Source organism: Manis javanica, chromosome 3 (genome assembly GCF_040802235.1).
Source record: "Manis javanica isolate MJ-LG chromosome 3, MJ_LKY, whole genome shotgun sequence".
Classification (NCBI taxonomy): Eukaryota; Metazoa; Chordata; class Mammalia; order Pholidota; family Manidae; genus Manis; species Manis javanica.
The window spans coordinates 128,802,752-128,817,573 of NC_133158.1; the positions used below are offsets into that span (position 1 = coordinate 128,802,752).

General features: G+C 34.2%; 1 protein-coding gene across 5 annotated transcripts in view; it reads left to right on the plus strand.

The window, feature by feature from the left end:
* Positions 1 to 10,057, plus strand: part of TBL1XR1 (TBL1X/Y related 1) — a 184,717-nt gene extending 174,660 nt beyond the window's left edge. For all 5 annotated transcript variants that reach the window (XM_073232056.1, XM_073232055.1, XM_073232053.1 and 2 more), the window contains 4 exons: positions 807 to 934; positions 1,505 to 1,670; positions 4,296 to 4,397; positions 5,296 to 10,057. In XM_073232056.1, the coding sequence (XP_073088157.1) occupies positions 807 to 934; positions 1,505 to 1,670; positions 4,296 to 4,397; positions 5,296 to 5,322 (423 nt within the window). In that variant the 3' untranslated portion in view covers positions 5,323 to 10,057. The remainder of the gene's footprint in view (positions 1 to 806; positions 935 to 1,504; positions 1,671 to 4,295; positions 4,398 to 5,295) is intronic.
* The last annotated feature ends 4,765 nt before the right edge of the window (positions 10,058 to 14,822 follow it).

Genomic DNA, 14,822 nt, shown 5'->3' on the forward strand with positions numbered 1-14,822 from the left:
GGTATGAATCATTATAGTTTTGATTTGCATTGCCCTGATTAGTGACATTGAGCATCTTTTCATATACCTGTTAGCTGTTTGTATATCATCTTTGGAGAAACATCTATTCAGGTTCTTTGCCCTTTTTTAAAACTGGGTTTGGGGGTTTTTGCTATTGACTTGAAGGAGTTCTTATATATTTAGAAATTAACCCCTTATCAGATACATGGTTTACATATATCTTCTCCCATTGTGTAGGTTCCCTTTTTACTTTTTGGTTGTTTCTTTTGCTGAAAAGAACTTCTCATTTTATGTGGTCCCACTTGGCTTTTTTGTTTTTTATTGCCTTTGTTTTGGTGTCATACATGAATCGCATTATCCGTAAGTGGCTTATCTCTTTTCCTGTCTCCATTGCAAAAAATTTCCTAATTCTAAATTCTAAGAGGAATCTGTGTACATCTTTTATTTAAGGGACAACATAAAAATTAATGTCTTTCACTCAAAAAAAAAATTAATGTCTTTAAGTTTTAGAATCATTACCAAAGGAACTTACTGAATGTTGAAGTTTGTACTATTTGAAACTATCAAAGTAATCCTAAAACTACAGTTGATTCAGTCCTGAGTCAGTATTTGGAAGAACTTACAGCTAATTTGTCATTTTTAAAAGAGAGATAAATATTAAATTTATTCTATTACATTTTAATTAACTTGCAAATATTCCCTTGATCTCTGTAATCATTGTTCTGATTACCACTTATACTGTGGACTGGCAGAGTAGTATTTTACCAGTTGTGTGGGAAAACAATTAATTTTTCTTTTTTGCTTAGATATGGAGTATGAAACAAGACAATTGTGTCCACGATTTGCAAGCACATAATAAAGAAATTTATACTATCAAATGGAGTCCAACAGGGCCAGGGACAAATAATCCAAATGCCAATCTTATGTTAGCAAGGTAATACTTCTGTTTTACTCTTCCTTTTATTAGTCTTCTACAAATAAAACTTAAAATAAATACAGCAGAAAATTAGGAAAGATTCCATGAAATGGGAATGTATCCTGCAAGGAATATTTTCTTTAATAGAAACTTTTAAATGCAGAGTTTTATTATTATTTCAGGTCATAATAGATTTTTATATGTGAAGATAGCCAATATTTACTGATATATTAATTAAAACCCAAGTAATTGAGGCATAGTGCAGTAAAATTTCTTTCATATTTAGGAAAAAAGTTAAAAATATAGTGAATACAATTCAAAACCATTGATCAATATAAGGGAATTATTTAAAGAGCAGAAGAACACAGTGAATTAGCTCATGTATGTTTTCCAATTCAGGGACTTTGAGATGCCTTTAAGCTGCCTTTTCTCCAAATAGCTTTGTTTCCAGAACACTTCCTAATAGCTAATCTGCTTATCCTAAGGAATTTGTGGCTAGTTAACTAGGAATGGTTGAATATTATAGACCGGGGGTGGGGCTGAGAGTATTTCATCACTCATAAGACCTTTGTTTTCCTCCTTTATCAGTGCATCCTTTGACTCTACTGTCAGACTGTGGGATGTAGACCGAGGAATTTGCATCCACACTTTAACAAAACACCAAGAGCCTGTGTACAGTGTAGCTTTCAGTCCTGATGGCAGATATCTGGCCAGTGGTTCTTTTGACAAATGTGTACACATCTGGAACACACAGGTATGTCTGGGTTATTTAAATAGTCAAATGTACTCTTATATTTAGTAAGAAGCATTTGCCTGTACAGATATTCTCCTTTTTGGTTGTCATTCCTTTTGTAACATAAATTCAATTCTTAGTTTTTAAATGAGTACTCTTTTTGGAATCTATACCCAAGTAAGGATCGAACCAATTGAAGTTCCATTTTCATAATACAGAGCAGAACTTAGAAATATATTTAGATTACTTTATTTTTGTTCAACAGTTTGCATACATAAAATTAAAAATAATTTAAGATGCATTTTTGTAGATAAATGATAAAATTTATTTATTTTGTAAAGAATTGTCTTTGGGCTGTATATGAGTAGTAAAAAAAAAAGTACTAAAGGACCAGATTTTATGACTAAACACAGTAATTTATCTAAAGCAAACTTAAAACTGTACTAATTTTTTAGAGACCATGGTAAAAGATCCTTTCCTGAAAGTGGAAGAAACAGCTTTAATTTTTTTTTAAATTTTATCTTCTCATGTTTTAGTTTTTGTGTTCCATGTACTGATTCTTTACCAGCAGTCACTGGGTCCCCCCACTGCTTCAATGATCAGATCTTTGCTGGTGGTTTATACACATAGTTGTAAATTATTTTGGGGTTCTGGATTTTTTGTGTAGCTGACCATCATAAATGGTTATAGACTATTTTGCATAGGTAATCATTTTCAAGTATTATTTTTGATAAAGTGATACATTGAAATGCTCCCTCAAAAATCCAAAAACAGTAAAAAATATACTGAGAAGTCTTGCTCCCATTCCTTTCTTGGTCCCCTACAGGTAACTATTTTTCTTAGTGTCTTTTTCATTCCCCTTCAGATTTTTTTGTGAATAAAAATACTATGTTTCTTTGATTTTGTATTCCCACTGTTTTATTTTTCATTTATATTTTTAACTCCCTTGGAAGTAGTTTATATATATGGTGTGAGATAAAGATCTAATTTTGTCTTCCTATATGGATAGCCAGCTGTCTTAGCACTGTTACTATCCCTTCATCTGTTTTGTGATGCCACTTCTTTTGTATACCAAGTTCTCATGTAGCTTACACATAGATTCTCTTGTGTTTCATTTGTATATACCTTTTAATTAATTATTGTAACTTCGCAAGTCCCTTTCACTTTCTTCCTTCAGTAAAGTTTGAAAATTTCTTTATGAGGACCTGTTTTCTTAATTTATTCTGAGGTGCTATGAAGTACCATTTTACTTTTTTTAAGTTTGAAAATAATAAAATGCATCTAGTGAGTTTTTAATGCAGGAGAAAGTTATCCTTTTGTCATATATTCAGCTAGTTTTTTTCTTTCATTACCTATATATGTTACTAAGCATTTGACAATTACTGAAGTCTGCTATGGATGCTAATATCTGTTGGCCTTTATTAGTGCCTATCTCCGGCTTGTTGACCATGCTATTTTGGTTTTAGTTATAGCCTGACTCAACTTAGAAATTAGTAGGTGCTTTTGAAAGTAAGTTTTGGTTTTTTAAATAAACCTAAAGTTGATGGTCCTGAAGATTTTACTTTCCATTAGCAGTTTTTAGATTTTGTGGGTACCACTCCTTTCTCTCCTAATTAACCATAGAATTATACTCAAGAACCACTACTCGTTATCATTACATTCTCATTAATGTCTTAAATTGTGAGGGATTTTAGGCAGGGGTGGGGAAATGCAGTTGCGCCTCCCTAATATGACCCCTGGAGCAGTGTTGCACAGTATTACCAGGCTGACGTTGAAGGGGAAGCAGTCTTCTAGCTTAGTGATGACAAGGTGCATGTCGTGCTGCTGTGTTGTTTTTGGCAGACCTGCTACCTCTGGTCTGACCTTTAAGGTCACCATAAAGCTGAGAGGTAATTTCTGGTTTGTCGAGGCAGAACACCAGAAGCCTATTTTTCATGGTTTTCCAATTTCTCACAGCAGAACCTATGACCTTTGCCCTGTTTAACCACTACTTTCCTAAGAGAACATGTTTCTGTACTGAGTTTTAATTATTCAGTGGCAGCTGAATGATTTGGTTTTCATTGCTGAAGGAATAAAATAATGTAGTTATACTGTGATTTAGCTCAGTTGATGATAAAATTGTTAGATTTCCTGGTATTTTTCTTTTTGTTAATTATAACATTTTTCCAGAATAATGTACTCTCTTTTTAGCTTATTTTATAACCCCCTAGTTTAGGAGCTTCTCAGTAATCTGCAGTAACTAGCAGACTTAGAGCGCTGGAATTTTCTTCCTTAGTTTATAAGGATGCTTTGTCAGAGAAATTCTAACTTAATTTTTTTTCTCTACATGTTCGCCAAACTCATACATCTTTCAACACAACAAAAATTTATTTCAAGTCATACATTGAATGCTTACTTCTAGTCATCATTAGATTCCTTAGCGAAGAATGGTTATCAGTACTAGAGAAACTGGATGTGTAGTATGTGTGTATTCTGTCGAGAGCAGATTATCATCATATCACATTTCTGGTTTTTTAGAGCTTGTATTTATTTTGGAGTTGAAGCCAGATCCTAGTCTCTGAAATAAAGCCATATAATATTTTACCTTAATATTTGGATTTATTGTATATGTTACTGTTTTTAAGAATCCGTTTTTCATTTTTTTAGACAGGTGCTCTAGTTCACAGCTATAGGGGAACAGGTGGAATTTTTGAAGTTTGCTGGAATGCAGCAGGAGACAAAGTGGGAGCCAGTGCATCAGATGGTTCAGTAAGTATAATAATGTGTTTTCCAAGTGGTGGGTGTATGGGTGTTTGTTGGTGGGGGCAGCCGTGTATAAGCGTAGTAAAATAAATGAGGCTAATTATTGTGATAGTGACTGCAAAACTGTTCAAAATAAATTCTGTGATACAGTATTGAGCTTTTCTAATGTAAGCTATATACTTCTCTTGTTCATTTCATTCGAATAATGAAGTAAACATAGTTCAGTCTATCTGCCAAAAAATATCTTCACAGTCAAGAAATAGAGTTGTTTTTCACGTAGACCGTGTGAGAGATTGGAACTTCTAATGCCTGTTTTACGTGCTCTTCCTGCAGAAGAGTGTTGATGGCCCAGGAAGGGGAAGTAGAGGCATTCTACTCCTGCACTGAGAAATGTGTGGTATTGAGAGACTTTCAGGGTGAGGTTGGCCAGCTCTTTACAGAAATACTAGTTATTGTTCACAAAGCTCCAACAGCAAAGGAAAGATGGAAAGGGTATAGCCATTAGCTCTTTACTGAAGCTATGGCTTAATATAATCTGCAAAACTTTGTTTTTGGTTTAGTTTATGGATGCATGAAGTAAGGGAGTATCTTGCATTAAGGGTCAAGAGATAGGAAATGGTCTATTTTGAGCATATTTTTCTTACTTTTTAATTAATAGATAGTAAATCTTGGAAATTTTATCCATGGTTCTTCCTCTAGTATCAGCCTATGGTGGTTTCTGCCATCTGCTTTTTGATTGATCTGATTTCTGTTGGGTAAGTGCCAATTGCCATGATTAATGTTGCTCTACCAGTTTAGTAAAAACTTGGAGGTAAGAAATAGATTCCAAACTGTACTCTAGAAAAGTTAAATTAAAAATGTGCGATGAAATTCTTAACACATTGGTTATTTTAATTTCTTACAGGTTTGTGTATTAGACCTTCGGAAATAGCGCTACTAGTTGGAAGCCATGGACCGACTATGAATGTGTACATAGCCAAAATGACTGTCCCTGACCCATGTACTGCTATAGTCCCACTTGAACCATGGCCAGTCCACTACAGCCAAATCTAAAAGAAATATATACATTGTGTATAAACAAAATTGCACCCTGAAGATCAACGGAATTTTGTTACAGCTTGTGAATTCTGTTCACCAAGTGCTGGAATCTAATCTGCTGTGCCCCTAAAATAGCATTTAGAAGTTTTGGATATAAAAAACAGAAGAGAGAAAGAACTATGCGTTATAAAAGCAGCCCATACATGTACCAGTTTTTGGATACTAATGACAGCCTTGTTTCTCCCTTTGAATCAGCAGACACCATGGATTATATTCTTTTTCCCTTCAGTAGTTGAGCAGTTTGTATGTACAGAGAAAATGGACTTAAAAAACTTGCAGCAGTAGTTTGTTCTTGCTTTTAAACTTTGTTTTTGGTTTAGTTTATGGATGCATGAAGTAAGGGAGTGAGTCAGTTTCTTGTTTATATTTTTTTCACCTTTTAAACAAAAAATTCTTAAAAATATTTTACTGAATTCTTTTGAAGAGATAGATGTTTGGTACATTTTATGGCTCCCAGAGCATATATTCAGTTGGTGCATGTTGTGGAAGGGGGAATTGGAAATTAAATGAAAATATATGACTTTGGTCATGTCAGTTTGTAAGACACATCAGTAAAAGGGTATTATGCTCTGTTTTCTGTTATGCTTTTTTTTTTTTTTTTTTTTTGTGATGTGGCTGAAATGCAATAGTTTCTTTTTTGGGGACATATTTCTGCCAATTAAAGAATAGAAGAAGGGCACAAATATCTTTTTTGAATACCATAGAGAAGATGCATAAAAAATATCTTCAGATGTTTTTGTAGCCATAACTGAATTATGGTTAAAATGTGCACTATTGTGAAAAGGAGCAAAGTAGGTTTGGGTTTTTTGTTTGTTTGTTTGTTTGTTTTGCTTTGTTTTTTAAGAGATTAAAATGTTTCTGGATAAGGATTAGCTTCTCAAAGTATCCATCATTCTGTGTAGAAGCTTAAGTATGTAATGTAACCAAGCTCCAGTATTAAAAATCTCTCGTTTTTTTTCTTTATACAAAGCAAGATAACGGCATATAACACTGCCATTACATGGCAAAATGTTTGCTACCTTAGTTTAAAAACAATCTTTAAAACAAAAAGACTTGCTTCAAGGTGTTTTTAAATAGCTGTGATTCAGAATTTAGAAAGACAAAATGAATTGCACTAACCGCCCTGCTGCTCTGACTCTGCATATGTGGTACTTGGGACTACGTTTTTTCAACTATACATAGATTCAAGCTGCTATTTTTTTTCCGAGTAATCACTACTATATCATGTCTTTTACTCTGTTAATAATACCAAGTATTTCTTAATGATAGCGGTATCAGATCAGACCTCCTCTTGTGCTCAAGCAGCTAGAAGCTAAAATATACAGAATTTACAAATGATAGCATGGGGCTATGTTTATGTGTGTGTGATTAACAGGGTTTGCCATGATTAATCCAGAAGTGTCAATTTTGATAAGAATAATCAAATTTATATCTCAAAGAATTTAATTAAGGAATTGCTTATTATTAAGCGTAGCAAATTTATAACACTATTTCCGTCACTAATTATTTTGAGGCCTTTACTTCTAAAATTTTAACCTGTGTTTTAAGTTTAAGTAGAAACTGATTTAACCCAAGAAATGCAGCTTTGATTTTCAGCATCTGTTATTTTTCTATTTTTACAAAATAGCATTGATTGAAGCAAGTCTTAGTTTCACTAAGGTAGGGTAGCATTTGCTATTGGTAAAGAGAATAAATACACTTAATTCCATGACACATTGCTCTATATACCCCAGTTGTTCTTAGTGGGGAATATGATACTGTAATAATATTTTTTAGAATTGACATCCAGAGAGGCAGTCATTCATGATGGTTTTGTGCCAGCTGTTTTTAGGGTTTGGATCACATTATAGATACTTAGAACTATTACCCTGTGTCTTATGTAGGAAACCTAATACGCTGAGTATCTGGCACTTGAAAATCCTGCTTTTATTGCTGGAGGTCCACATCTGTGGTTGACCTCTGTTGTTGTTTTAAAAATAAATAAATAAAAAATTTAAAATCTGTGCAATAATTTTTAAATGTGCTCCCAGGAATAGACACAAATGTTTTGAGTATGTTTAAGCTGCATTTTCCTTTAGCGATGCATTTGTCAATTGCACTGAATTTAAATCTGAAAGTCAGAGGTGATTATTGATAGTACTTTTTGTATTTTGATATGGACAGCTTATTCATTGCATACAGTTATTGACTTTTTTCCCCAGCTGTTTAAAAATAGTCAAGAAGTTTGGCGGTATAGCTGCCAAAATAGACAGCTACATTTTTATGGTATTGTCATCTTTTGTTGTGTTTTTTTTAATCTTTAGCTATTTTACTTAAGCATAATAGCCACAATAGCCACAATAGCACATATAAAAGATTATAAATACAGAGCTTTATTATCCTGAAGTCTTGGGTCTTTTAAATGTAAACTCTATCCAAACGGTGTCCATTTTGTAGGCGTGGGTACTTCATGAGCATGAAGTTGCTGACTTTTGCTGCTGTTCTCAGTGTCATCATTGCCTGCTGATGTGCCACGATGCTGCTCCAGTAGACAGAGTAAGATGGCCTCCAGTTTGAGCAGTAACATGATTGTAAGAGACCAAGTTTCATAGCCTGTAAAGTTCTTTATTTGAGGTTGTTGCTCATTTTTCCTTCTGTCCTTTTTCTGAGAACTTACTCCTGAAGATCAGCAGATTCCAGTAGATTTCTATGGTATTCATTATATGTTATTGTTGTATAAGCTACTGTAAGAAACTTAACATAAGGAAAAATAGAAAGGAAAACTTGAATGAATAGAATATTCATTGGTTAAAATAGAGTAAAGAAAAAGAGCAGCTATCACTCTTAAATATCAAAAAGGAATATCTTTTTTTCTTTTCCACATAGGAAATCCTGTAAATTCTTATGTTTGTTCCAATCCCTGTTTCCTGTCATTGATTGGGTACCATCATTGACTTTCAAATGACGTAAAAGTGGTAACCTTTAATTTCCTAATAGGTCTTAGAGTGTACTGAATTCTCTTTTAGGTAATTGTTCTCTCAGTATATTTTAAGATTAAACACCTTTTACAAATACTGAAAGTGCCTCCTTTTGTGGTGTAAAAAACAAATTATGGTGCAAAAAGTAATCATTAGATTGAATTACATGAAGGTTTTTTGCTTTTTGACATATAAAAATGTCAAGAGAAAGGCCAAAGATTTGTACTTTTTCACTTAGCTTATAAAGCGCTCCTTTTTTCCTTAAACTTCTTTCTGTCAAATTAGATTTAATGAGAGAGTACTATTTTTAAGGAGCTATCTGTTTATGTAGAAAGATTTTGTTGGAGTGATGTAAAGTACTATTGAGTAGAGACCTGAGGAGGAGTATGCATTTTTGCTATTTAAAGGAATCACAAATGACTGGCCTTTTGTGGGCAAAAATGTTGGTTTACTAGGTAAACAAGAAAAATAGATCTCAAATGCAGTGCTGTTTGCTCTTTCTAAAACAGTTTTCATTTTCTAAGCACACTGTACATCGGTAAAGAACCTGCGCTCTAACATGCTAAGGATGGTACTTGGGGTTGGTGAATTACTGTTGACAGTTTCCACAGAAATTTTATTTCAGTGGACCAACATTGTGGCATGGCAGCAAATGCCAACATTGTGGGGAATAGCAGCAAATCTACAAGAGACCCTGGTTGATTTTTTGTTTTATTTTAGTTTTTTTCCTTCTGAATCAGCAGGGATGGAAGGAGGTTAGAGAAGTTAGGAATTACTCCTTCCTGTAGTAGCTCTGAAGCATCACATTCAATATCAATTTTTTGTAAACATGATTCTAGTTAAATGTAGAAGAGAGAAAAAAGAGGAAGTGTTCACTTTTTTAATACACTGATTTAGAAATTCGATGTCTTTTATCAGTAGTTCTGAAATACTAATAGCATTCTTTATTTCTGCCTTTACGTTGACAGTGTTGAAGCAGGGTGAATAGGGCATATGTTTTTTTCTTTCTAGTAATCTGTTCCATGTTTTCTTTGGAGTTTCTGGATGAGTTCAAAAAAACATTCTGCATGTTGTTTCTAGTCTGATGTATTTACCCATCTCATTAAAAACAAAAAACACAGACTACATTTTGTAGCTCTGTAATCCCTGAATACAGAAGTAATTTTCTTCTTTCCTGACTTTGACATTGTAGCTATATTGTTCTAATTTTGATTTTACAAATCCTTTGGGTCTAATTCTGTGAGCCTACCTATAGCACTGGATTAAAATGTCTGCATCATTTCTTTAGTTATCCAGTTAACTTTAAAACTGTTGTAAAAGTGTAAACCAGCCCATGACAGTTTTTGTACATGTTAAAGAACTTTATTGTTCAGTTTTCACGATTATTGTGTAAGGAAGACTGATATAGATGTTCTGTGCTGTCCTGGACCATGTTAATTACACTTACGATGTATTTTGGTTCCACATCACAATGATTTTGTCCCTGATGACCTTATCCTTTTAGGCACATTTTCTGTTGTTGTTGGAGTTTCCCGTTCATTGTATTGCTTTGACAACTGTAATTTGAATCAGATCTGAAAGAGGTCCAGAATAAAATATATTTTGATATTATGTTGGCTGTGTAAATATATAAAACCTTTGATATCTATGTAGTTTGTATAGACCGTTTACTAGTCAAGTAAAGAGAGAGGGATGCTCTTCCCTGTTTACATTTAATTGCATTTACTCCTCTGATGTGCTATTGTAGAATGAACTTTCTTGCTCTAAGTTAGCCTTCATAACATAAAACATGTCTGTTCTTTCCCATGCCCATGTTACCAATAACAACTGCCATTAGACCCCAAACCACTGATTTTCATAAATATATTGTTTTCCAAGATATATACTTTAAGCCCATAGATTAAATTACAAATTTTACTATTTTATTACTTCCCACAGGAGATAAGATTTTTAAATGAAGGGGTTATTTACTATTTTTATTAAAGAATAATAGAGCATTTAATCAGCTAAAGAATAACAATTACTTTTGAATTATTTTGAAAGATCAGTATTCTATCTAAAGGACATTGTTTCACATAAACTAGAAGAGACCACAGATTCATTTGCTTAGCATGCAGTTGAGCACAAAACAATGTATATGTTGCTGAAGATTTTTTTAGGGCACAATGCTCAACTTCCTTAATGATATTTTTTTCTTCATATAAACCTATTATAATTTAGGAACTTTCTTCCTTAGCTAGTTGCTTATGTTGCTAACAAACCTTATAACCTATGAGGAGAGATACTGGGCATCTTCCAGTTTTAATTAATCCCAACTCCTTTACAGTTAGGAACTTTTTTAAAGAATTATTGAGCATATTTTTTGTTTTCGTTTGTCCTTTAAAATCTTACATTCTCCAGGTCTTCTACCTTTCCCTTCCATATCCAGAAACTAATAGAGGCATAGACTTGTCATGTTGTATTAAATGATAAGCTACTGCAGTTGCTAGAACTTGCTGACAGCCTTTAATTTTAAAAGGGTTAACTTTTGTTGCATGGCATAGATTCATAATATTCTACATTTTGCACTTTTTCAAAAAGTGGTGGACTACTAAGGGTTATAATCTATATAAGCTTGAGGTAAAACAAATCAATTTGAGTAGCCATATAGAAAGTGTTATTTTTAATTTCATAGTCCATATACTTTACAGTGGATCACATTTCTTACCTATTATAATACATAGTAAAGTTTACTTTTCCCCAATATATTCATTTGCAAAATGCAGTGGAGGAAAAGACACTATGCATAGTAGTTCTAAAAGACAGTAGTTCTTTTCTCTGCTGTACCAAAGCCCTCTGTCAACAATGAAATGTTAACCCTATGCTACTTTTTCTGCATGTTTCTTCATAAATGTCATATCTCAATGCTTATTTGTCCTAACTTGTAATATTTTTGTATTAAATTTTTTAGGAGTTCCTTGTAATTTCTTTATAATTTAAAATATATTAAACACAAAGTGTTTAGTAAAGTACAGAAGACAATTATTAATGTTTCTTGGTTGTTGGGTTTGTATGATCAATTGTGCAAACAATTCACATTTTTTTAAGAATTAGGACCACTGGGGTGGAATCTACACAGAAAAGATGCCACAATTCTATTTAAAGAAGAAAAAAGCAAATTAGGATGTTATACTAATCCAGTATCAGAATAGGCTGTATTAGAGAGACTACTCTACCAGAAGTATTGAAAACCTAGGTTGGAGGGCTGCAGGGCAGGACTATTGTGAGGAATTCAGGCATTGGATGGATACCACAAAAGCAAACTCTTGCATTAAAAATGCAGTCAGGCCCTTGCATTAAAAAGTGAGATCAGATGTTCAAAACCAGTGGCTTCCAGAATCTCACACATCATTAGGGGATTTTGAAAAGTACACATTGTCAGGTCCTGTCCACGTAAGCTTTTATCAACTTAATTTACGTACACTGTTGACCAGGGTAATATCTGGCGCTCCATCTGGTCTACCTGAGGAGCAGTATACCTCAGTAGAGGACAGGAATGGCTAAAGCTAGCAGAAATGGAGATCTGAACATTTGGCAAGGATGTCGTAATGAAGGCCTGGAGTCATCAAATAATTCAAATTAAGTTTAGTATGACATAAAAATTAGGTATACAGATGTTCTAACTATTTCCAATGAAGAGATTGAAAGATTTTAGTATATGGAATAAACCTGTTTGAAGTTAAACCAATGTGGTGTTGAAGTAAATGATATCTTACAATAAATCAAGACTAATTAGAGGTAAGTAAGTTTTACGTTTTAAATGGTGTTGGTTAACTTTTGAGCCCATTAAAGCTATTTTTAAAGTAAAATGCCTGGCCCTACCCTTAACTTACTGGCTGACACAATGGCACCAGGTATGTGTGCACTTTTTCATAAGTTCATGTTTATATGCCATAGTGACAGGTAATGGGCAGGGGAGGGAGGGATGTAATTGGCATACTGTATATTTATAGTAAAGCACATACTTGTAAAGAAACAAAAAGTTCCCGTTTTTAGACTCTCAACTGATTGCTCAGTGTAACCACTGTTAGCACCTTGGTATGCGTCCTTCCAAACATTTTAAAACACTTTTTTAAAAAAAGAAAAACAAATGAAATTTTAATATTGATTTCAGAAACTCACTTTTTCACCGAAGTCATCAGGGACATTTGAGTGTAGGTACTTGCTTGTACTGGAGATAGGTTACATCTCCATACACCAGAGGGGTTGAAGACCATGAATCCGGCCTGACTCTACTGGCTGTCTGCTGTCCTGGTTTTCTGATCTGTAAATAGCACCTACCTCAGATTGGTTATGAGGATTAAAATTATTAACATATCTAAAGCTCTTACAGAATAGTGTCTGGCTATGTAAAGCACACTGCATGCTGCCATTTTTTATTTTTAATGGTTGATTATATTTAAGAATTAGGACCACTGAATCATAGTTCAACCAGCCCCCTATCATATATTTACCTTTTCAGTGTTTCCTATTACAAACAATGGTTCAATAAATTATGTGTAGGACAAATTTAATGGTTGCTTCTGATACACACCCCTGGTCAATAGGTACTTTCAAAGAAGCAATCAAATTCACTACCCATCCATTTTCTGGCATTAACTGAGTCTGTCGTTTTAGAATGAGTCATTTAGGAATTTGAAGAAGGGAAACTTCTTGGGAAAAGTGTTTTGTATATTTATTCAATGGGCATACACGAACAGGAGAATAATTGAGACCAATAAAACAAAATTTATTTAAACCTGTGTTACTAGTAATTAAATGTTAATGGTATGACTAAGATTTTTGTTAAACATGGAAACGTTGCTGGCACAGAGCACAGTATTTAGGTTAAATCCAATTATAAACTTAATGGAACTACCAGAATATTTAATGTCATATACTAATACTGCTGGAAGCTAAATTCCTAGTCTTATATGCTAGAATAACAGACATTCACTTTTTCTAGGATTTTTTTTAAAGGCCATTGTTACTCATTTTACTATCTCAAGTCTTGGGTGTCCTTTTTGTTACTCTAGGAGCAAATGTTTGTTGACCAACGTGTCTCAGGAAGTGTGCTTACCACTGGATATAAAATAGCAGGAAAAAAATAAGCTCTGTGCTTGTGTAGTGACAAGGAAGATAGTTCATTAAATGCTCTTAATAGGGAAATGGTTGAAGCATCTGAAGTTGTGGTTTTTCTAAAGAAAAAGCTCCTAAATACTGGCAATTTTGAAAGGTTCCACATAATTCAAGGGAATTTATAAATGGCAAGAGGTATCTAACATTTGGGGGTGTTGGCCCCTTAAATCACCTGGTTGTATATATCCTAGGACAACCTATGTGGCTCTTTCTGATCTACTTTGCACCTGTAACTGTCAGGCTTCCAGTGGTTGCTAGTATAATTTTAAATAATACGTATTTACACCTCCACTTTAAAGTGTCCATTGATTTTTTACCATCAACAGCAGACATGCAAGCACTTCATCCCTCCTTCAAGAGGTTGGTTATGATTTTTCCTTGTTGAAGATAGGCATAATTTTTGCCATTCCAACCAGAATTCATAACTGAAACCTGTGCCAGTCACTGTGCATCTCTCCTCAAACCTCACCCCTGCCAGGTTTCCAAAGGCAGCTACGTGCAAGAAACTGTATGAATCAAATTACCTCTTCCATCAATAGCTACATAAGCTACGCCCATCACCCAGTTCAGTTCTCGAGAGGCTGGTAGAGTTTGTGATTTAGGGCTTTGCTACTCAAAAGTAACCCATTGGTCTCACCTGAAAATTCATCTCTGGTCCCATCCCAGGACCTAATGAGTCAGAAGATGCAATTTAATAAGATTCCCCAGGGATGACATAGGCTTATGAAAGTTTGAAAACTACGTACGGTCCAAGTCAAAATTGAGACTCTCCAACCACTTCACCCATCTCCACACCTATCCTGGATTTTGGGGACTAGCAATGTATTTGAGACACCAAACAGTTGCTGGTCATGGTAGGGGTAGAGGGAAGGAGGAAGAGGTTCCCAAAAGGGACGCTTAACACAGCTTACTGATGAAGACTCGGAGTAGTAAAATACTAGGATATTAAAAGGTTCTTGTCAAACATTAATCCTGCCCACTTTAATAGTGCCAAATTACCTCAGGCTCTGACCGATCAATTGGGTGACTGTGGGCAAGATACCCTCTCTGCTTGTGTCCTTATCTGTAAACGAGAATAACAATTACCTGCCTCAGGTTGTAAGGATTAAACGAGATGATGCATATAGTTTTCAGCTCTGCCCAGCACGTACTAAGGCATGAGAAACAGTATAACCATTACTGTTCCCTGGTGGTGATGCTGGAGGATGGCAGGAGCACA